Source organism: Rhinolophus hipposideros, assembly GCF_964194185.1.
Source record: "Rhinolophus hipposideros genome assembly, chromosome: 17".
NCBI classification, from domain to species: domain Eukaryota; kingdom Metazoa; phylum Chordata; class Mammalia; order Chiroptera; family Rhinolophidae; genus Rhinolophus; species Rhinolophus hipposideros.
The window spans coordinates 35,733-59,511 of record NC_138063.1 but is presented as its reverse complement, the minus strand read 5'-3'; the positions used below and the strand labels follow the sequence as shown (position 1 = coordinate 59,511).

Here is a 23,779-nt window from a genome sequence, read left to right as displayed (position 1 = left end):
ACACACGGTGATGGTGGAGACGTTTGTGGTTGTCATAACTCGGTGTGCTACTGGCATCATGTGAGTGGGGCCACGGGTGCAGAGAAACACCCCACAGTGCTCAGGACGCCCCAGGGCAAAGAGCCATCCACCCAAACTGGCAGTCGGGCGGGGGTGAGAGCACCGCCCCTGCACTGCGTCTGCAGCGGACAGAAGCCCCGCAGGGTGGGGGGCCAGAGGCTGGCTGGATGCTAACGGGCATTGGCACATTGATACCGGGTCACACCAGACCTCTGAGCCTGCCGACCCCGGTTCTGGTTGGGGACACAGAGCTCCCACACGGATGCCTGGAGAAGTGACCCTTCTATCCCAGTGTTCCCCTCGTGGCTTCAGACCCTGCCCACCCAGAGCCCTGCGCAGCCTGGGCCACGGGCACGGGACGTGTGGCCTGGCATTCTCCACACGCTCCACACGCTGGGGCTGCTGGCTGCCTGCTGTGCCTCCCGCCTTGCGCAGAACGAAGCGAAGTGGCCCTGTGCGTGGGTTCAGGGCCTCACAGAGCTGGCCTGGCCCACGTCCCTGTGCACGACCTGCAGCCACAGCACCTACGGCCAGAAGCCCCGTGGGGTTTGGAGTACACATGCACCACACCTGACACCGCCTCTGCCCCGGGTCAGGAGGGAAACTGAGGCTGGAGTCCGGCATCACCTAGGCCCCCAAGGCCCTGCTGCATTCACAATGTGACATCACCTTTGACCCTGAACTGCTGTGTCCCTCTCCTGAAACACCCGAACCACCTGGGCAGCCTCTGTTTAAGGGCTAAGAAGAACGGCAGCCCCTGCCACCCGCTTTGCGTCCCTTGTCCTCAGGACACGCAGAAACTCAGCAGGCGAGGTGTGAGCTGCAGCAACGGCTGGTGGCCAATTCTGCACTGCGGGGTTGCACCAAAAACCAGTGGCGTCCACTGATAATAAACACTGTCCCTGTCTTTGCTAATGGCTGAGGAATCAATCCCCAGGTGTTGGCACCTCAACTTTGAATTTATTTCCAATAACATCCGAAAATACACACTAAAAATTAATTCATCTTTTAAGGTAACGTTTTTTAGCCAAAGCGTTCTGAGACAAGTATAAACTGCATTCGGATAGCTTTTACAGGAAAATAAAGGTACTAATCCAACACTTTTTTCAATGACCCAATATCATCCGGGAGATGACACACAGCCGTAGTCCATTCTGCATGAGTAATTGTCGGACATGCACCCTCACAGAGCTGACCAAGCATGGATTAATTCCTTCAACTATCACAACTGCTATTTTGGGAGGACAAACGTCCACGGAGACCTTTTCACCCAAAGTCACACTTTTAGACTTCAGCTCTGGGTGCAAGGCTGGACACTTAGCTGACACTTAGCTGAATGTGACATGTGCCAAAAAGCTGAAGAACCTTGTCCTCCCTCCAGAGTTCCCTCTGCCTTGGTGGCCAAGCCTCCCAGAGGTGTTCGCGAGGTGGGCAGACGGTGCCAGTCTGGGTGCCTGGGAGACCTCCCTCACAGACGGGAGGACCACACTCAAGACCGAGGCTGCTCGTAAGACCGCAGCCGGCCCTTACGAGCTCTCTATCTGAAGGAGGCATCTGAAGGGAAACTGAGGAAGAAGGGAGAGTTAGCCGTGTGAGAGACAGGCCATGAATGGGGGGTAGGTGGGGTGCACATAACAGCCAGGACGGAAAAGTATGCTGGTCTTCCCAATGGTGATTCTAAATAATTAAACTGAAACAATCCAAAGACAAAAACTGCCAGCATCATTCTCCCTCCTTTATTTTACAGTCAGAAAACTCAGTGGCCCTGAGGGAGCATGCTGGTCACCCAGTCACAGCAGGGTTTGACCAGCGAGCCCCACTCACAGCTGAGCCAGCTCTCACACACAAACCCCGGCATCAGGCAAATCTGGGTAGGAGTCTGTTTCATCTTTTGCCTCCATCTCTGTGCTATGAATAACAAGCACTTCCCGAGAAGCTGGGAGAAACCCCTCATTTGTTTCTGCAGACATTCCTTCAGCTTTAGCACTCCACTGTTCCCCAGATCATGGAGACACGGACTTAGTAAAACCAGTCATAATGAGCTTTCTATATCCAAGCCAGCCTTAGTGACGTTTCATGCAACTTAACAAAAAGAAATGGAAAATACAACAAATCCTCTAAATGAAGCTGTAGTCTAAAGTTGAAATCCCCCAAGTCAGGAAATCAACTCTGAGTCCCAGTGTGGGCTGAGAGTACATGGCACGCAGGGAAACTGCATGTACAGACACAAACCGAAATTCTAATTCCAACAACACATGTGCAGTGAATGTTGACACGGCTAAAAGTGCTTCAACTCTTGTTTTTAATGGGATTTCTTGGTATAACTACGTTAGTGGTCAGGTGGCTCTGTTTTTTTGGTCTTTTTAATTAAGGCCCGAACAAGATGGAATTAAGAGCACACTCCAGATGTATTTGCCCCTCACGTAATAAGAAAACAAAAGGTCTTCAAACTGATATGGGGGTTTCACGAAACACCCACAGCAAACCTCGTGCTCACTGATGAAAGACTGGGTGCCTTTTCCCGAAGATCAGCACTGGCTGAGGACGCCTGATCTTCCCTTCATACTGCACTGGAGGTTCCAGCCAGGGAAACTGGGCAAGAAAAAGACAAGACAGGCATCCAGGTGGAAAAGAAAGATGTAAAACGATGTCCAAGATGGAACTGCTGGGTCCCATGGCAGCTCTATGTTTAAGGTTTTGAGGAACTGCCAGACTGAACTGAGCATACCCCTCCACAGCAGCGGCACCCTCATTGCCAAAAGGCGGAAACCACCCATCAGCTGAGGAATGGATAAACAGAATGTGGTGGATCCACACAGTGGAACATCATTCGGCCACAAAAGGGAACAAAGCACTGACACTCCAGATGGCGAGGACAAACCCTGAAAATGTTATGCTGAGTGAGAGAAGCCAGGGGCCAAAGACCGCACACGTAAGACTCCACTTACGTGGAGTGTGCAGAACAGGCAAATCCACACGGACAGAAAGACCAGTGGTTGCTGGGGGAGACTATGTAATGGGCTCAGGGCTTCTTTCTGGGGCGATGAAAATATTCTAAAACTGATTGAGGTTGTTCAACTCTGAACACTTTGAAAACCACCCAACTGCACTAAGTGGGTGAATTATATTATATATGAATTACATCTCAATAAAATTTTCATTAAAATAAATAAAATGGTTCCTTCCAGCTTTGGGAGGAGCAAAAAGAAACAGCAGTTCCCACAGACCTGATGGCACAGAGCTTTTCTAGTTGCTGCGAGCTCAGAATGTCTTTTAAGAGCGAGATTTGTGAGTCTAACCTTCCCCCACTTTTCAACACTCTTCTTCCCCCTGATCAGGCCGACACCAAAATCAATGAGTGAAAGCCTGAAAGGTCTGGCCTGTTCCACACTATCCAGCACACGCCTAGCTTCATCCCAGGGAAGTTCATGGTCTCCATTTCCGAACAGGCTCACAATGGGCGCGTGTGTCCCAGATGAGGGCCCCGTGCGGGCAGGGACAGCGGTGGTCCCCCTGGGCTCCCGAGACCACTACCCGTGGTGTCCTGGCCGACTGCAGACCACTGATGCACCACGAATCACAACCGAACTCATCTGTGATGTGTCCATTTCTGTTGGTGGCTCTTTTCCTGACTATTTTGAATTGCTTTCATTTCTGTTACAAATGTGGAGCTTGTGGTTGTTGAAGACTCCTGTCCTGGCTTCTGTGAGGTCTCTTGGGTGGTCACAGCGAGGATGATGCAGGCTCTGCAGAGGAAGGAGCAGCAATTCGAGGGGTGATCCCAAACACCCGCCCTCATTTTCAGTCCGCGGAAAGAGAGGCGAGTGGAGGGTGAGCCTGCCAATTGTCGTAGCTTCAGTGACCCTTCAAAAATGGGACCTCACTTCCCGGAAACTCAGGGTTCTCTGCCAACAGTATTTCATTAACTCAGTGCCTTTATCTGGTAAGAACCGACAAGTTATCTCATCTTCGTTCTGCAGAGATCAGAGGTTACGGTGACACAGCAGCAGCTGACGCAAGTCTGGACGATGATTGCAAACGAGACAAGGGCTCTGTTCCCTCTGAATTCACAGTTAGTGAAGTTCTGTCACCTCGCGGAGCCCGAGGCCCTGTGCCTGCTCCTTGCACCCACTGACATCATTGTCCACTCATCCTGGCTGCTACTGAGACCCTCTGACCCAGCGGACACCAGATGGGTGAGAAAGCAGGAGCGGCAGAGGCAGAGCCGACACCCAATCAGACAGCAGCTTCCCTGCTGCGCAGCCGAAGAGACACAGCCACGCTTGCGACCTCCCTGCACAAGGGTCGGAGGACACGGTCAAGCGCAGAGTGCTGCGTGAGAACATAAGGTGTCGAGAGAGGGCTTGTCCTCCCGCTCTGCTTTGGACTCAAGGAAACTCTTCTGTTTGGTGTACTGTTAGAAAATCCTATCTACGAGGGACCACAAGGTCCCGCAGTCACCATGCTTGGGCCTATGTGTTGTGCAGTAACTGGCCTTGACTGACAGCCTAGTAAGTGCTGAACGGCTTCGCCAAGCGCAGGAATCTCCTTGACCGTACAGGTGACACAGTCACAGAGTCGCCACTTGGAAATCCATGCGGGATGGCCAGTTATAGCCTCGGAAGGTGATTTAACTTCTACTGCATCAGGAAGAAGTGATTTTTAAGCCTGATTTTAATAAGAGTATATTAACTTTCACTGGGTTTCCTATCTAGATAAATCTGAAGACAAAGTCACAGCAGCCCAAGGTGAACTTATTCCAGGCACAACACCAAAGACCCTAGGGCTCAATGGGACACACACACACACACACACGCACATGTACACACGCCACTGACCCTTAATGTCAAATCAAACGTTATAAGCGTTTCATCTGTAGCTGCTACTCCTTCCCCTCGTAAAACACACAAAATTTTACCCTCAATCCCTGAAATCTACTTCATGACCAATGTCTTCATCTTCTCTGGTCTTCAGAATCATCTTAAGAAATCAAGGAAGAATCCCACAAGAGTTATTGTTAAGCGCTAGGCTTCCTGCACGGCCGGCGGACTGGCTCAGGCTGTGCACAGCACACTCCTTCCTAGTGACAACCAGTGACAACCAGTGCGCAGCACTGGGCTTACGTGCTCTTCGCTTCTGCTCCAGAGTGGAAGAAACTGTGTCCCACCACCAGCAGGACACAAGACAGGACAGGTCATGACAACGCCTCTGTGTGCCTGACAACCAGCCTCTGTGAGGGGCGTTCGGGGCTCTCAGGGCAGGCGCTGGGCAGTGGACCCCAGCCCTCCCTGCTTCTGCTGAAAGACCAGACAGCCCTCTTCCTATACCCACAGCCCATGTGGCTGGTGAGCTGGGGAACCAGCTCACTTTGACCCCTGCCTCGCCCAAGGACCACAGCAGTCGAGGAGACAGAGGGCTGCTGGTTCAAAGGGAACTAGATGGAATGAAACTCATGTTCTGGGAGCTGATCTCAGACAATAAGCTTAACTAACAACACTCAGAGCCAGAAGTGAATGCCTTGGCCTCACTCAACGTCTCTTGTTTCACAGGGTGGCTGCGTCTTCCGATCTGTGCTGGGCCAAGTCACCACCGTTTTACCCTGAGTCACCGACCCAGACTCAGTAATCCTGGGAAGTAAGGTGAGCTCCCGTAGGTGTTCTCGTGGTCCGAGTCCTTGCTGGTGAGCCCGCGTGGGCGGCTAGCAGACACAGTGGTGTCTGTCCCAAATCGAACCCAGGTCCTGCCATCTAGACCCGAGGGCACACAGGCCAGGAAATCCAGGGGCTCAGCAGCTCCTCCTGTCACCCTCCCCACCTGGGAAGTCAGCAAGCCACATGGCTCTGGCCTGTGGTCCCATGGCCATGGCACAACATTCCCAAAAGCCACCACTCTCATCTCACCAGCCCATCAAGCTGCTGGTGGTTAAGGACGCTTCAGTCCCCTGCTGACCAGTCTTCCTGGAAGTCTGCCAAGAGGTCTCTCCATGTCCCACTGTCTCACACTTAAATCTTTTTTATGATGAAGGAGAGAGGAGATGGGGAAAAGAAAGGTAATGTGAACCCCCCAGTTTGCCACGAAAATGCAGGATAGACTTCACATGGCCTCTCAGGAGCCTGCCAGGACTGCCTCCTCATTCTGTCTGGGATTGCTGAGTGGGGGCAGAACAGATGACAGGCATTTTGTAAAAGGCAGCTTGTCCCCACATGAGTTCAGACCTGGAGGGTCGTCGGAGAGTCAGGGCAGTGTGTGACCTCTGCAGCTATGTGTCCCCCGGTCACAGGGGGCCTCATACAAGCAACTTCCGTAAATGAGCAGAGGCTGTGGGAAGAACAGCCTCCACAGGCTGTCTCCTCAGAGACTCTACTTAAAGCCTCATGAGGCCACCGTCACCTCCAGGAGGAGTGGGGCTGTCCACGTGTCACCCTCCAGCCCTGACTCCACAGCCTGGGCTGTATTTACAGGATGCAATGGTGGTAACCAGAAAGGAAAACTGTAATCCAAGCAGCTGGAAATAACTGTTGGCAGAAAAACCCATACTTAGAGCAGACCCTCTAGCCACTCTCTCGGCTGACATTAGCAGCCCTGCGTAGCCAGCACAGCAAACCAACCATCTTCTTTCCTTTCAGAGGAGATCGCAGGACCCCACAGAGGCCCGGCGGAGTGCCAGCCAGCTCCTCCTCCCTCCCCAATGTAACCAGGGCTCCGCCTGTGCTGGGCCTCTTCAGCACCACCAGTGCCTAGCGCCCGTCAGCTGAGCCCAGTACAGACACAGGGGCAGGTTCTTCCCAAGGAGAGGCCCCTGGGCGATGGGCAGATATGTCTGCTCCTCTCAGCCCCCGGGGAATCCCGCCAGCCCTAGCTACCTTCCGTCCTGGGCTGGCGGCTCCCGAGCACACTCGGCGCCCACTGTTTGTCCCCTGCCTCTGCTCCCACCTGGCAGCCCTGGAGACCCCTCAGTCAGAGGTTCTTTTCCCACCTCCTTCCAGAGAAGGAACAAAGCACCAAGAACTCCTCTAGTGTTCATGATGGACGAGGCTGAGCCAGGGGGAGCACGGCTTCCAGAGGACATTCAGAACAGCTGGATCGAGATGCCACGTGGAGCACCACTGACCCACCACCAGTCCACTCGCCGATGTGCACAATCGTGCAGCTTTCGGTGCATTCACAGCTAAGCAACCATCACCATTGCCTGGTTCGGGAATTCTCATGACCCTAAAAAGAAACCCTTTGTGACACTCTGCTGCACAGAAGAGACAGTGCAGACACCGTGCCCTGCTCAGGCATATGCTCCTGAAAGGCAAGCAGCGTGGACACACACTCCTTTGCGGGGGTCTCTGAGGCAGACCCCCACTGAGGTCATAGGGTGGATGGGCGAGGGCCGTGTGGGGCCAATCTGTGTGTGAACCCACAGAGGCCCCGACCCACCGTCCAGCCCCCCTGCAGCCCAGCACCCAAGTGAGCCAAGGCCAGGGGACAGCAGGTCTAACCCTGCTGAGAGCTGGCTCTGGGGTTGCGTGGCTGGCGGTGAGGACGCACACAGGATGTGCCATGGGACCCACTGGCACAGGGCCCACCAAGCGCCAAGACGAGTGGGCGGGAGGGAGGACAAAGCGACACCACCAGCACACACCTGGGATGAGGGGATTGCCAACCCCAAGGCTCCCCACTTTTCTGCTCTTGCCTGCGTCAGCACAGAACCTCCTGGGCTTTACCAGTGCAGGGAGGGGACTGTGGGAGCTGGGCCATCACCAGGTTTCCTCTCACCAGGAGAAAGGAGAGATGTCTGGAGGAAAGCAGATTTGCAGCGTTTCTGTTGCTGCACGTGGAGCTGTCAGGGCTCTGCCACCCCAACACATATATACAGCCGAGAGCTGGCATCTCAAAAAGATAACGTGCTTCCCCTCTGTACTTCACGCAGGTGGGGGACAGGTTAGGGTAACCAATCCCTCAGAGTCTTTGCTGATGGCCCAACGTGTTCAGAGGAGCTGGGCGGGGCTTGTTCCTGGGCAATTTAACTGGAGTCTCACCACAGGCGACCTGATGTCCGAGCAGCACGGCCAGCCGGGTCCAGGTGTGGTCAGTGCAGGGACCAGAAGTGAGCAGCCAGGGGTCTGGCGTCTCGGCAGGAGTATGAAGACTCCACTCACAAGAGACCATTATTTCATGAATGATGTGCTTTTGGAAAAAGTGTAACTTCTCACCCTTTGATTTGAAAATTCTAACAAGACTACAGACACTTATCGGTTGTCAGTGTGCGCACGGGCATTCTATCGGAATCTATACTGACAGGTACAGAGGTACTTTTGGAGCCTAATTTAACTCACCAGAACATATAATGTTTTAATGCATTGGGTTTCAGTTGGGAAGATGGAAAAGCTCGGGAGATGGATAGTGGTTCCACGATAACCTGAGTGTGCCTAATACTACTGAACTGCACAACTGAAAATGGTTAAAATGGTAAATTTTCTTACCTATGTTTCCCACAACAAAAAATTTGCATTTATTATTGCTTCATATAAATTGGATTAATACTGTTATCGCTTCATATAAAGTATAATACTGTCATTATCGGCTCATGTAAATTGTATTAACACTGTCATTATTGGTTCATTAAATTGTATTAATGCTGTTGTTACTTGTTTATATAAACTGTACAAATTGACCCTCACAGAGTCACGGGGTACAATACTCCCAGCTCCAGCCTGTGGTCCAGGGGAGGCAGAGTGAGGCCAGGCAGCTGCGCCCCCACAAGAAACAGCTTAGGAGCAAATGGCCCCAAGTCCAACTGTCTATCTGCATTTGTTAGACGCCATGAATGTTTGGGGTCTGTGACAAGCGGGGTACCAGTGGGGCCGCGGGCTGAGTCATTTTCCCACAGGAGAGGATGGAAAGAACAGACAGAGATTCAGGCAAAAACAGGAAGACAGACCCCCGTGTAAGAGGAAACCCACATCTGCTTCCGTTTCTGGAAAAGAAAAAGGTCAATGTGGAAACTTTTCTGTCTGGACTCCAAACACGCGCGGGAAATCGTCCCCTCAGCAAACCGCCTACGCGGATGGAAGGAGGAATCATGGGGTCCCCCGTGTCCTGAGCAGGCCATCCTGTCTGCTCGTCCTGTGAGTCGAGTCCAGTCCCCAAAGCTGACCCAGTACCTGGTTCTGAGCTCGTCGGCCACACATGGCATCATTGCAGTGAGGTGCTGGGAGGGCCCTGCCTTACCAGCCTCCATCGAGCGGACTTCAATGGCAGCAGCTCAGAGCTGTATCTGCCATGTGGGGTTTTCTGAAGCCTCCGTTCATCACGTGCAATATGAGAATAACTCTACCACTTGCTTTGTTATGACAGTCCCATGATAATTTGAAAGGTCCTCGGTGAGCAGTGAAAGTGAAATGAGCACGCGTCTTTGAGCGGAGGGGGAATATGAGTGTCAGGCCGTGGTTCGTAAGCCCCATGTGCAGGAGCCACTGGACGGGCTTCCCCAGGGCTCTGGCTCCAGACCCCAACCCTGGCCCCCAAGCCCTCCATCCTGGGGCCATGTGGGAATTATGGCCAAGGGCTCCTGGAGTCAGGTGGTGGCCGGCGAACCTCAGGGAGTGGTGGGTGTCAGAGGAAACGAGACGCAGTCACTGAGCTGGGAACGGCAGAAACGTGGAGACACTGGGGCGAGCTGTGTGCAGGGTCAGTGGGTGTGCAGGCTGCACCGGAACGAGACATGGTGCAGGGGGAGGGGCCACAAAAGACCTGCTCGCCCACCGTGCGTCCTACGGGCGGTCCAGTGCAGCTCAGCAACAGGGGGACATGTGAGCAAAACGTGGTGGACGGTCGGCAGTGCTGGGGGCAGTGAAGGGAGGGAAACAGGCGCCAGGAAGCCAGCATGGAAGCTGCGATTGGAGGCCTGGCATGGAGGCCGGGAGGCGGCAGGGCAGCCCCACTCAGCATCTCTGACACGCGCACCCCTCCCTCTCAGCTGCCTGTCCGGTGACTCCTGCTGAGGCAGCACAGCTGAAGACCCTGCGTCTCCGCAGCTGTCATCTGAATGAGAAACCCTTTCTTTACACAGCCATGGCCACAGAGAGCTGGCGGAGCCTGTCCCAGGAGGGTGTCTGTGAGCCCGTCCGTGTGCTGTGGGCCAGGTTCCCCTCCTGGGGGCCTCTTCGGGGCCAACACCACCTACAGGCTCTCCACCAGAAGCCTCCATTCTCTCCCAAAAAGTTTGTCCTCTGAATGGAATGGCAAATAATTGGGCTCAAAATGACAGAAATGTAAACAGCTTCCCAGCTTGGTAACCCTAAGATCAGACTCAGACTGGCCCATCCTGGTGCATTTTTCTAGCAAAGATACCTCAAATGCAAAATGCTTAAGAGAACACAACTTAAAATTAATGCCCACCAACTACTTCTCAGCTACACAGAAGGTGCCTTCGCCAGCCACTGCAAACGTGCTGAAGTCTCCACTCAGGGCAAGTTGGATACAGGTGTCCCGTGACATGTGACACAGTCACCAGCGCTATCAATCTCCTGTTTGCCCTATCCTTTGTCTGCAGGCCCTTTGCCAGGGGCTTCCCAACGCAGTCAGTGAGCACCTACTATTCGCAGGTAAGGACACACAAGCACCAGGCCTGCAGGGGCCGCAGCAGCCCCCCGTCACTCCCCAGCACCTCTTCCCCACACACACTTCGCCTGGCACTTGCAAACTGAGCCCGACCACTCGCTTCTCCATGACTCGCACTCGCTTTCCAAGCTGCCCCAGAGGACTCCGTGCTGTGGCACCACTGCCCATGAAGCCCTCCTGGGCCCATGTCCAACACAGGCCTTCCCAGTCCCCACGGCACATCCCCTCCGGGGTCGCGGTTTTCCCACCAGGATGTGGGGTTGCAGGTGCCCTGAGGGCAGCAGCCATGACCTGTCCTGTGTCCCCAGGACTTACAGGTGCCTGTAAGCGAGGTGAGCCTACAACTGGCTGTCCTACTAAACCTGCTCAGTGTCCAGGTACGAGGCAGAGGGGCACAGCCACGCAGGCTTGGGGAGCCCATCGACGAGTCACATTAACCGAATGAGAAAAGTAGCAAAGAGCTGCCGAGTGGATGATGGCCTGGGAGCTGCATCTTGTGCAAAGCTAGCGCTGGCTGAACTAGGGACCATCATCCAGGTCCAGGGGGAGCAAGCGAGGACCTGACTTTTGGAAGGCGCCAAAAGGCAGATCACAGCCTACAACCCGGTGCTCACAAGTGTGGCCACCCACCCCCAACAAGGGCCATGAAGCCCAACTCAGCCCCTGTTCACCAAAGAGCCCTGCTTCTGCCAGCCTTAAATGAGGTTTAATAAAACATCAATTCAGACTTTTACTCCACCCACTGCGGGCACAGCAGGCCTCCAAACCGGCCATGTATGCGAGGGTGCCAAGCAGGGGCCTGGCCTGAGGAAGCACCGTCTGGCCGCAGGAGCCTGGGCTCGTAGCCCCATCGTCACCATCAGACTCAGCAGAGGCCCCGGCCCCACCTATGCTGCTGCCCCCCGCCCTGGGCCGCACCTGATGCCCCAGGTCCCACGTCCCAGGGAGGCCTACGGTCAGACAGCAGGAATGGAGCTGATCTGCCTGCCACGGCACATGGGAGGGTGTAAGGATCGGGGGCCCAGGAGCACGGGATGCTTGCAGGCCCTCAGGGGAGGTGGGGACCAGGCCCTTGTGTCCCTGCTGCCCCGAGCTCCAGGCACCACAGAGGGAGGACGGGGTGTGGGGCACTCACTTCCCGGGAAGCTGCAGAGTCCCCAGGTTCTAAAAGCAGGTGATGCCACCTCATCCTGGGAACAGACACAGCATGCTGCCCTGGGAGGGGGGCGCTGCTGTCTCAGAGAGAGACACAGGCGGCCTGACCAGTCCCTCACCTAGGGAGGACCAGCTTCGCTGGCCAAAGAAGGCCCCACACTGAGCCCATATTTAGCCTCATCTCCCATCAAACCTGAAATCCTTGAGCTCACCCTCAGTGCCAGCGAGCCCAGCCAGCCAAGCGAACCCTGCATCCCAGCGAGCCACCTTGCCGTGACAGGATCGCTTCAGCCACACATACGGGGCCTCCATGGAACCAAGTCGATTCCGCCGGTTGGGTTGGTTGGTTTGCAGAAACCTTGGACCCACCCATGGGACAGGCTGACAGCTCCCTGAAGGCAGTAGCCAAACCCCAGGTGTCTGAGGACAGTCCCCGCAGGACTGGTTGAGCTCCTGAACTCACGGCTCCACGTGGCCTGAGCTGGGTGGCAGCCCTCCCCCCCCACCTTGGGCCAGACCCTCCCGGCCTTCACTACCTCATTCAGTAGGTAAATTCAAAGCGCACCCATTTGCTCGCCACTCAAGGACAGCCTCCAAAGATGTGTTTAAAAGATCCAATTCAAGTGTCAGTCTTCTAACGTCCTGACAAGGTCAGGACCTGGAGCTGAGCTGCGCCTCCACAGCTGAGACTGAAAGGACAACAGCTTGACTTGGAAAAAAGGCCTGGAAGTACACACTGTTCCCCAATAAAGTCCTGTTCCCCTTCCCCAACAAAATCTTAAAAAAAAAAAAAGTGCACAACACTCTGTAATAATGTGTAATTCTAAATACAAACTAATAAGGAATTGGTTACATTTTGTTACATCCATACAACTGGTATGTCCATTAAAAGGGTGGTATGTCTCTACACACATATACAAAAAGTAAAAAATGTAATGCTAGGTTAAAATAATCTCGACAGTGCGTGTATTATGACTCTGTTTCTGTGAAATATGTCCAACTAATTATGCCTGTACCAAAATGCTAACTGTGGTCACCTCAGGATGGTGGGGCTGTTTAATTGCGTGTTGTCTGAGTTTTCTTTTACAAATATATTATAAACAGAAAATACTTCCTTTTTTTTTAGATTTTTTTTTATTATTATTATTGGGGAAGGGGAACAGGACTTTATTGATGAACAGTGTGTACTTCCAGGACTTTTTTCCAAGTCAAGTTGTTGTCCTTTCAATCTTAGCTGTGGAGGGCGCAGCTCAGCTCCAGGTCCAGTTGACGCTGTTCTAGTTGCAGGGGACACAGCCCACCATCCCTTGCGGGAGTCGAGGAATCGAACTGGCAACCTTGTGGTTGAGAGGACACATTCCAACTGAGCCATCGGGGAGCTCAGCTCAAGGTGCCGTGTTCAATCTTAGTACAGGGGGTGCTGCCCACCATCCCTTGCAGGACTTGAGAAATTGAACTGGCTTGTGGTTGAGAGCCCACTGGCCCATGTGGGAATCGAACCGGCAGCCTTTGGAGTTTGGAGCGTGGAGCTCTAACCGCCTGAGCCACCGGGCCGACCCGAAAGTACTTTTTAATAACAAAGTTTTACAAAGAGTTTAATAACATAGGATATGGTTTTGACCGTAGGTTTTTAAAAAGCAACAATCCAAATTAGAAATAAACTATGGGCTTGAACATGTAAAGTACATATGTATAGAAAATTAATAAAAGTAGAGCCCAATTCTATCAAGTAAACACAGGTGTGCTGCTGGGACAGAATGAACAGCTGGAGGGGAGGTGCAGACCCAGCCTGCAGGAGGTGCCCCTGGAAGCTTCTGGACCCTGTGTGGTTCGGCTTTGTTTTCCTCTTAATGAGCCGATTCAGCACATTCTCTCTCCCTGTCACTCCCACTCCAGGGGGAATGAGGCTTCAGTCATTTTGTTTTCTGTTCCCACGGTAGAGCAGTGGGAGAGTTTCTGCCCTCTTTTTCCAATTAAAAAAAAAAAAGGCAATTTTCCAAACACACAAACTTCCAGGAATTCCCAGCAATTAAAGAAGCAAATGAGTCTCGTGAAAGCTCCACAAGCAGAAGGTGTGAAACCCCTGGGCCTAGGTCTGTAGTGGGACACAGCCGAGGCTCACTCAGCAAAGCTACACCTTTCCTGCCCTCCACCCACACAGCCTTGAAACCCTGGCAGTCTCTGAGGAAAGAGAATAAAACGGGCAGAAAATACAGACACTGAATGTGGCAGCTTAAAAAGTTAGACACCCTGAGCACTTTCTGCTACGCAGTAAATCCTTAACTTAAAACCAAACACACTTCCTGCTACTTTTAATGAGGAGTCCAACTAAAGCAGTCACAACTGGATTTTTCTGCCTGGTACCTGAAGATTCCGCAAAGGTCTATAACCAAATTGTCAATAAACCTAACTTTTTCTTTGAAGAACACCCCTTAACGCCTTAATTACTTTTCCTGGCAACTCACTTAAATGAAATCACAAGCAATTCCTTCCCACCCCGGTTCCGAATCATGCAACTTCTGATAAATCAGAAAGTTTACAAACGTGTCTTTTTCATTCTAGAAACACAAATGTATGCCAGAAAGTCCAGAACAGTTAACAGATACATGCAAGTGCACAATATTTATGTTCAGTTGAAAAGTAAACAATTCAAAGTGCTCTAATTGTCCTGAAAGTCTCTGGGTACGATTAAGACGTCAGGCTCCTCTGACACCCTGGGCGGGATTACCCCAGGGCAAGAAGAGCAACTGAAATTCAATTAGGTGTGGTCTCCACCTCAGAAACGCCATCTAATGTCCTCAGGAAACATCCCCTGACTGGGTTCCTGGAGGGAGGAACCCAAACCATTCCTGGCCTGTTGCCTGAGCGCCCAAATGCAGACTGCCTACAACTGTATTCTTAACGCCGAATGCCCCTCGACCCCCAGCTACCATGTGACGCTGGGGTACTCCTCTGGGAATAACATGCTTAAAGGAGTAAAGAATGAGAGTACAGAGAAAATAAATCACTGTGAAAACAATGACCACAATACTAATCCAAATGTGTACACAATAATGTCCCCTGGTATCTGGGGGGTACTGGTGCCAGGACGCTCAAGCCCTACGTGTAAAATTGTGTAGCATTTGGATATAGCCCACGTACATCCTCCCACATACGTTAGGTTATAATTCCCAATACAATGTAAATGCCATGTAACCAGCTGTTATACTGTCCTGTTTAGAAAATGACAAGGAAAAAAGTCTGCACATGTTTAGTGCATGCACGAAATACTGTAGGCTAACTACACAGTATAGGTAAGCAACAATGTAACATTTAAAAAAATATTTTGATCTGCAGTTGGATGAATCTGTGGATGCGGAACCCACTGCCCATATGTGCGTTCTTACTAATACATTAAATAACAATCTGCAATACTGTTTTAAAGTAATGACTGACTGTAAGTGATATTCAAGATATCTGGCTACCACTACTTCACGCTGTGAAAATATCTATGATTTCTATTGGTAACTAATTCCTGGTCCTGCCAATCATACTGTGCAGTGCCACTTACAATCCTAATGTGTTCATGTCCCCCTCCCTCACCAGAAGCCCCTCAAGAGTACTGAGTGCTGTTTCGAGTTTTGATGTTGATACACCAGGCGCGGCTCACAGCTGGGATCACTGAAAGTTTCTTACCAGGAGAAGAGATGATTTTTTAAAAAGTTTTCAACAAATGAATTAGTTAAAAAGTCAAAGTATGCATACATATTAAAATAGCTGAATTTTGTAAATAAAGGCTGGAGACGAGCCCAGATGACCTCATCCAGGGCAAAGGTTCAGACTCAGAGAGTCAGGTTTGAATCTTCTTTTCCTGTGTTAACAGCACTACTGAGATTTAGTTTATATACCATGAAGTTCACCCATGTAAGCAGAATAATTCAATGGTTATTAGTACATTTACAGAGCCGTGCGACCAGCACCACTGTCAAATTCCACAACACGTCCATCATCCAATAAGGAAACGTACCTCCCAACCCCCCTCCCTGCCCATCACGACAAATCTGCTCCAGTCTGTGGATTTGCCCATTCAGGACGTTTCACTGTTTAGCACAGTTCTGTTCTACAGTCTCCATGGACACTAAATTACTGAACACTGAACCATGGCTCCTGGACAGACACAGGGTTAGCTCTCTGCGAGCCTCTGCTTACACGTCCATCCACCCACGAAGACAGAACCTTGTACCATGTGTGTTTCTGGCTAAAGACAATCAATTCTTTAGTATGTGTTATTGATTAATTAACATTGACTCACAGCCAAGAGCATTCTTCTGTGTAATCACATGCATCTTGTGCTCATGAAAACTCGACAGTACTCCAGCCCTGTGCTTGGGGGGCCTTTTACACAGTGAAATCACAAAGAAAAGCACAGAATTCTGGGAAGATGGTGAAGCAGCAAGCACCATGAATCTCCCCCCCCCCCACCTGGACAGCACGTGCAGGGGTTGGATTTGTCTGATATAACTATTTTTGAACTCAGGAGTCTGTTGAAGACTTGCAATGTCCAGGGGAAGAACTGGACAGTAATTTTAGTCAATTTTGGTCAGTTTCAGCTTTTACCACAGTAGCAGCTACCTGTCCCCTCACCCAGCTGTGGAAGGCAGCCATGCATGTGTCCTGGAGCAGCTTGCAGGAATGGGGTGCAAAAAGGACCCTGTTCTCCAAGTATCAGGGGCCTGTGCTGTGATTACTGCCCGCTGCTTCTGGTCACAGAGGCGCAAAGCCGGAGGCCACATCAAAAAGAACCTGTCCCTGAAAAAGACTTGATGGCAGGTATATCCACAAAGACTTTAAAACAATGTTCCAAAGGTACACAAAGAATTAAAGGAACTTGTGGAGAAATTCAAGAACACAACATTTGAACAAAATGGAAATATCAGTAAAGAGACAGAAAACCTAAAAAGAAATCCAAAAGAAATTCTGGAGCTGAAAACTACAATCACTGAAATGAAAATGTCACTACAGGGATTCCAACAGATTTGAGCAGGCTGAAGAAAGAATGAGTGAACCTGAAGATAGGACAATGGACATCATCAAAGCTGAGGGACAGAAAGTAAAAGATTGAAAACGAAATAAACAGAGCTTCAGGGATCTGTGGAAAATCAAGAGGAACAACACGTGAATTGTGGGAGTCCCAAAAGGAGAAGAGAGAGAAAAATGGGCAGAGAGATTGAGGAATGTTGCTGAAAACATTCGAAAACTGAAGACGTGAATATAAAACCCAAGAAGCTCAACAAATTCCAAGTGCGATGAACTCAAAGAGACCCACACTGAGACACACTATAACCAAACTTTCAAAAAGACAAAGACAAAGGGAGAATCTTGAAAGCAGCAAGAGAAAGGCAATTCATCACATACAAGGGATCCTTGGTCAAACTGCCCATTTCTCATCAGACACTTAGGGGCCAGAAGGCAGTGGGCCATACAGTCAAAATGTGAAAAGAAAAAGCTCGAAAAGAAAAAGCTGCCAGCCACAAATCCTACATCCAGAAAAACTGTCCCTCAAAAGTAGGTGAGAAATCAGACATTCCCAGATAGACAAAAACTGAGGAGTCTGTACCACTGTACCTGCCCTCCAAGAGATGCATAAGGGAGTCTCGTAGGTGACATGAGAGGACTTAGACAGTAACTGGAAGCTGACTGGAGAAATAAAAATCTCAGTAAAGGCAAATACCTGGGCAATTACAAAAGCCGGTATTATGGTAACAGTGGTTTGGAACTGCACTTTTTGTCCTCTACATGATTTAAGAAATTAGCAAATTTAAAGAAACAAACGATTATTATTCTCTAATCTAGAATTACTTTAACTTTGGTTTGTACTGTGTTTCCCCAAAAATAAGACCTAGCTGGACAATCAGCTCTAATGCGTCTTTTGGAACAAAAATTAATATAAGACCCAGAATTATTTTACTAAAATATAAGACCGGGTGTATATTAATTTTTTTTATCCTAAAAGACGCATTACAGCTGATTGTCTGGCTAGGTCATATTTTTGGGGAAACGGTATTTAAGCCTGAAAACACCCTGATGAAGGTGCTGCTCTCCCATTTTATAGATGAGAACATGGGGCTCATTGCTCATTGAGCCAATGAGAAGGTGCTAGAGGGAAGGTCTGACCTGAGGTCTCCCAAGCTCCTGGCTGTCATGTGACAGAGAAAGGCAGGGGCTGGAAGCGACAGGCTCATGCTGAAAACAAGAGGGTGAGGAACCATCAGTCAGGTCGCCGAACTTCGGGATTCTTCCCAGATGGCATAGGAAGGAAGGGACGTCACTAAGTCACTAGAGAGGAAAGGGTGCAGGGCCTCGCTGGAGGGGCTGCGTGGTCTGAGCGGTCCATGGGGAGCTAACGCAGTCACCCTTGCAAACACAAACCTAGAGCTTCCTGTGTCCCCTCAGATTCAGTGAATCCACAGCACAGGGTGCCAAGTGTCACTAGTAAGTCCTCTCCAAGGGCAAAGAGCACCTTCTGTCGCGCCCCACATGCAGTGGAGGCTGCTTTTCTGCAGCACAGATGACACGGCCCTGACGAGCAGGCGCCATGAGCTGGGGTGGCTAGGGCAGAGCTGCAGACGCAGGATTGGGGCAGGGGACAAGGCAGCCCTGAGAGTGATTAATAAATGTAAAGGACATCGGGCAGAGGGGACTCGAGCTCAGTGGTGCTAGGCCCTCCCGAGAGGGTGGCAAGTGAACACATGCCCACGTGATGGGAGGGCAGCAGGGGATGTGGAAAAGAATAGGGGGCACGGAAGCTGCAGTGCAGGCAGGGGAGGGTCCTGATGCCTCTGTGAGGAAGTCACAGCTGTGTCGATGTCTCGGTGGCATCGGCAGGACAGCTAGACTCAGCTGGCACGGCAGATGCAAAGCTCTCTGATCTTGTGCCAGAGAACAGTCTAAAGCGAGGTCAGGGACCAGCCGTTACCTCTCTGCACTTTCCCTGCCATCAGCACAAACAAGAGGACAGCAGTGACCAGCACGCAGAGCGCTGACCAGTGGCCAGACCACCTGGGCGCCCTGTGGAAGCCGCTCACTCGCCTCATGGGGACTTGCCAGGTGAATGGGTAATGGACAGCAGGCCCGGCCTCCACACACTTCCCAGGCTGGGCCCGTCTCTCACGTTCCCGAGGGCCTTGCACCTGGACGTCATTGCAGCTATTTCTAGTCCCTGCTCAGGCTGTCCCTCTGCAAAGCCACCCTGCTTGCCCAGAGAGACTGAGACCCGTCTCCCTCCTGCCAGCAGTGACTACGGTACTGTGACTGCCGCTGTGCAGTGTCCCCATGGCCACTGTGCTCCTGGAGGGCCAGCGGGGACAGGAGGGACAGTCATCAGCACGTCAATCAAAATACCACTTTCTGAACATCCAGCTTCACCTCGGTGGTTCTTTCCCTCAGTACAGCTGACCCTCGGACAACATAGGTTTGAACGGGTACGCGTGCTCACTTCAATAAATACCTGTGTGTTTCTGATCTGTGGTTGGGAGTCCGCGGACGTGGGGGGCCGACTATGCTCTGATCTCGCCACTGGTTGTGGGGACTTGAGCACTTGGATTTGGTTACCTTGGGGGGGTCCTGGAACCCACTCCCGAGGGTGCCCAGGGACAACTTCAGTTTTTGGGGAGTCAAACTATACATGGATTTTCGACTGTGTTGGGGGGGGGCGTCAGCACCCGTAGCCCCCCTGTTATTCAAGGGTCAACTGTGTTATTTTGAAACGTGGAGGATTTCCGAATTTGGAGATGAGAAAACGAGTCTCGAATGTGGTTCTGAGCAGCTCCGGGCCCCACTCTGCCACGACAGCAGAGTGGGGTTCCTTTCAGTCAGGAACCTACTTTGTCACTGGTTCTCACGTAAGATGACTCTGTTGCTACTTAGAGCACACTGGGCGTCAGAGCCAACGTCAACCAAAGGAAGAATTTAAAGCTAACATGTTTTTCCAACTCTGAGAAGACAGTGCAAAACTTACTGGCATTTTTGGGTTACCGAATTAAGCTGCTTGTAGTTAAAATACTGAAAGGATCAATATTTGTTTTTCTTCAGTACCGAAAAAATCACAAGTCAACACTATCTAAGTGGAAAATCAGCGAGGTATTTGTAAGCCCTCCTGAGAGGTTCATGCTGACCCAGCAAGCGTTACTGTCTCTACCCTCATCACAGGCGACACCCAGAACCGTGAGGCTCTGCTGGCAAGACTGCAAACTCAGGCAGTGACGCGAGCACGCCCGGCCCCCTGGGCAGGTACCTCGTTTCTGGATGAAGACCCTGAGCAGAGGGTTTGCACTCGAAACGGCTTTGCAGAAGTTGTCATCGTTGTTGATGGGCAGCAGGTCGCCGTGCACGTCCGCGTAGCCGATGGTCACCTCGGTGCTGGCGATGTGGTGGGTGTGCACGACCAGCTGGTAGAAGTCTTCGAACTTCCCCGGCTTTTGTCGGTCTAAGGAGAACCTTCGGAACTCAGCCCCAAACTACAACGCAAGACATGGGGGTGAGTGAGCAGCGGGGACGGCCACCAGAGACAAAGTGTGTCCTGAGCCCACACGGCCCAGGACACAGCAGCGACCAGCGTCCCCGTCCTCACGGAGCTCATGCCAGCACACCAGGGACCAACGGTGAGAGCACAGCTCACTCAGCACGTCCTGAGGTCAGGACACTTTGCGGGGAGCAAGGTCACAGGCAATTGCAAGCACCTGCTGAGGGCCCTAGGGCAGATGTCCAAAGCACCCTGAGGCACGTCGGATCCCCAGAGACAGGATACTAGCAAGGACATCAGAACTTCCGAGTTTTTGCTGAGGGCAAGGGAAATGCTGGAACAATTTTACTGTGTTTCCCCAAAAGTAAGAGCAGGTCTTATCCTAATTTTTGCTCCAAAAGATGCATTAGTGCTCATGTTTAGGGAATGTCATCCTGAAAAAAATCATGCTACGGCTTATTTTCTGGTTAGGTCTTATTTTTGGAGAAACATAGTAAGTAAGGAAGAAACTTGATATGATTTGCATTTAAAAAGGACCAAGTAGTGGCACTTCAAAAGGATCATTGTGCAAGCAAAACACACAAAGCCCAAAGGAACCTGGAAACAGGGAGCTTCACGGATATCAGGGAGACCTGAGCCTGGTCTCTGAACTGCCCCAAACACAGAGCTGGGCTCTCCAAAAACGCAGTGCCCTCTTCCTGCTTTGGGGAACGCTCAGTCCTGGCCCAGATGCACACGGAGTTCCCTCCAGAGCCCTCGGCCTCCTGTGACGCGAGGACCCTTGGTCACCTCCCACGAGCTGAGCTCTCCAGGGACCAAGAACTCAGCCTGTTTGGCTCAGGCCCCACTGTTGTTTCCCCACCTGGCAACGGGGACCTTACTCACCAGGCTGGACAGATGCTGTGCTTGTCAGTGGAACTAAAAACAATTCTATTGGTTCCAAAATACACAAAAATGAAATGCTTAATGTTTACACATATCTAGTCACTATATCATCTGTACATTATCCCACTCAGTCAAGGGCAAGTCAACTCAAACCAGGCTGGCGTGGCCCTCCGCTCAGGGCAGGCAGCCGAGTTCTGAGCCTCAACTGGCACAGAGGTCTGAGAACCAGTCCCTGCCCCTTTTCAAAAGCAAATGAAACAAAGTCCTCACCCTCCCTGCAATGCCCCGGGCACACAACCTAGGACAAGGTAAAGTACTGCTTTGGGAAAAGCCACTTAGAAGGTTCCCCACAGCTCCAGAAGGCTGCCTGCGCTAAGGGGAGAGGGCGTGTGTGCGCGCGCCACACATCAGAGCCCTCCATGATTTCAGATAAGCAGCATTTTCCTTCTCGGCGTTTATCACAAATGTGCACCACTGGCTGGCCCACACGGCTGCAGAACTTTTCAAGACACAAGAGATCAAGCCTACAAATGAGTTCAGTGTGACTATTTTCAGATTCTGTTATCCATTCACATCATGTATGTTAATTTCAATGACAGTCAACTGTCTCCTTTCCCGTGTCATATATCTAATACAGTGGTACCTCGGTTTTCCAACGTAATCCATTCCGGAAGACCTTCAAGTTCTGAAACGTTCAAAAACAGCCGACAGCTAGGCCTCAGGATCTTGCACTCAGCAGAAGCTGTGTGACATTTTCGACTTCCGAGGCGTGTTGGAAACCAAAGCATTTACTTCCAGGTTTACGGCATTCGTAAACTGAAATGTTCAACAGAGACGTTCGAAAACCATGGTACTACTGTACATGCTCACTCCCACAGCAATTCGTTTTTTATTAGTATGTGCCTTCTGCACTACAACTAAAGAGTTTAATCAAGCATAATAAAACTAGCAAGTGTTTCTGACTTTAAACACACTTCATAGTTGATTCCCCAAATAGGCACAATGCACTCATTCTCATGAGGAACACAAGCCCCCTCCGCTCTTCCTCACACGTCTGCTAGGCCTGTGTCACATCCTGCAACCTCGGTAATGACCAACGGCGATCACTAAATAACTCAGATCTGCGATATTCTCGTCACAACTGCATTTGCCATTTGATTTAAGGTGCACCTCAATTTGTTTCTCAGTTCTTTTCATAATTTTCCTGAAAATACGCCTTACCATGTTAATTTTTCAAGTTTATTTTAAATTGAAGTTCAGTTGCCATACAGTCTCATATTGGTTATATTAGTTTGAGGCATGCAAGCTAGTGATTGGAAATGAAAACGAATTCAGACTTTTTCCTGACACAAAGCACTTCTGATTTGCTTGATAATGAGGTCAGCTCTGTCAGTCAAGTCATGTAGGGAACATTCCTGATGAGCTCCAAAGCTTGGAGCAAGGTGTGAAATATGATATGCTACAAGCATTTTTTTCCTAATTTCTTTTTGTACCAAAATATGCACAACATAAAATTTACCACCTCAACCATTCCTTTAAACTGCTTTTTTTTTTCCATATACAGTTGACATTCAACATTATACTTAGTTTCAGGTATACAGTGTGGTGGTTAGACATTTACGTAACTTGTGTGTGATTCCCCCCACCTGATTGGTCTAGGCCCCATGTGACAGCACACACAGGAGTTACAATATTACTGACTATGTTCCCTGGGCTGTATTTCACGTCCCCATCACTAGTGTGTAACAACCAATTGGTGCTTCTTAATGCCTTCATCTTTTTCACCCAACCCCCCCAGCCCCTTCCCATCTGGCAACCATCAGTTTGCTCTCTGTATTTGAGTTTGTTTCTGTTTTGTTTGTTCATTTATTTTGTTTTTTTAGATTCCATATATAAGAGAGATCATATGCTATTTGTCTTTCTCATTCTGACTTATTTCATTCAGCATAATACCCTCTATGTAGATCCATCCATGTTATCACAAATGGTAACATTCCTTTTTTTATGGTCAAGTAATATTCCAGTGTGTGTGTGTGTGTGTGTACACAATTTCTTTATCCATTTGTCTATCAATGGATAACACTTAGGTTGCTTCCACATCTTGGCTACTGCATATGAAACGTCCTTTCTCTCTTGTTATAGCCTTTATTTTAAAGTCTATTATGTCTGGTATGTGTTTCCATTTTCGTATTTCCAGAGTTGTCACATCATATGATTTAAAATGTCATCAAAAAGGATAAAAATACCTAGGAATAAATGTAACAAAAGAAGGGAGAACATTTGTACACTAAAAACTACAGAGTACAGAACATTGTTGAAAAATGAAAGGCATCCTAAATGATGTGAGTGCATTTGCGGACATCTGAGCAGGATAAACCAAAACAGAACAGCCTTTCATTCACGAAGTAAACCTGTCAAAATATTGGCCATGTCACTCTTCGTTTCTAATATACTAACTACAGGTATCTAGTAAGTCCCCTTTTCCAAGTACTTTCCTCCGAGATACCAGCAGATGTCTTCAGGGAATAGAAGGACCACTGAAGGCCTTAAAACCAGGAAAGGTATTTG

At 50.4% G+C, this 23,779-nt stretch overlaps 1 protein-coding gene across 1 annotated transcript in view; it reads right to left on the bottom strand.

The window, feature by feature from the left end:
• Positions 1 to 23,779, bottom strand: part of PARD6G (par-6 family cell polarity regulator gamma) — a 54,916-nt gene that overhangs the window by 17,613 nt on the left and 13,524 nt on the right. Inside the window, exon 2 of the mRNA XM_081078628.1 lies at positions 20,099 to 20,321. Coding sequence (XP_080934754.1) covers positions 20,099 to 20,321 — 223 coding nt within the window. The remainder of the gene's footprint in view (positions 1 to 20,098; positions 20,322 to 23,779) is intronic.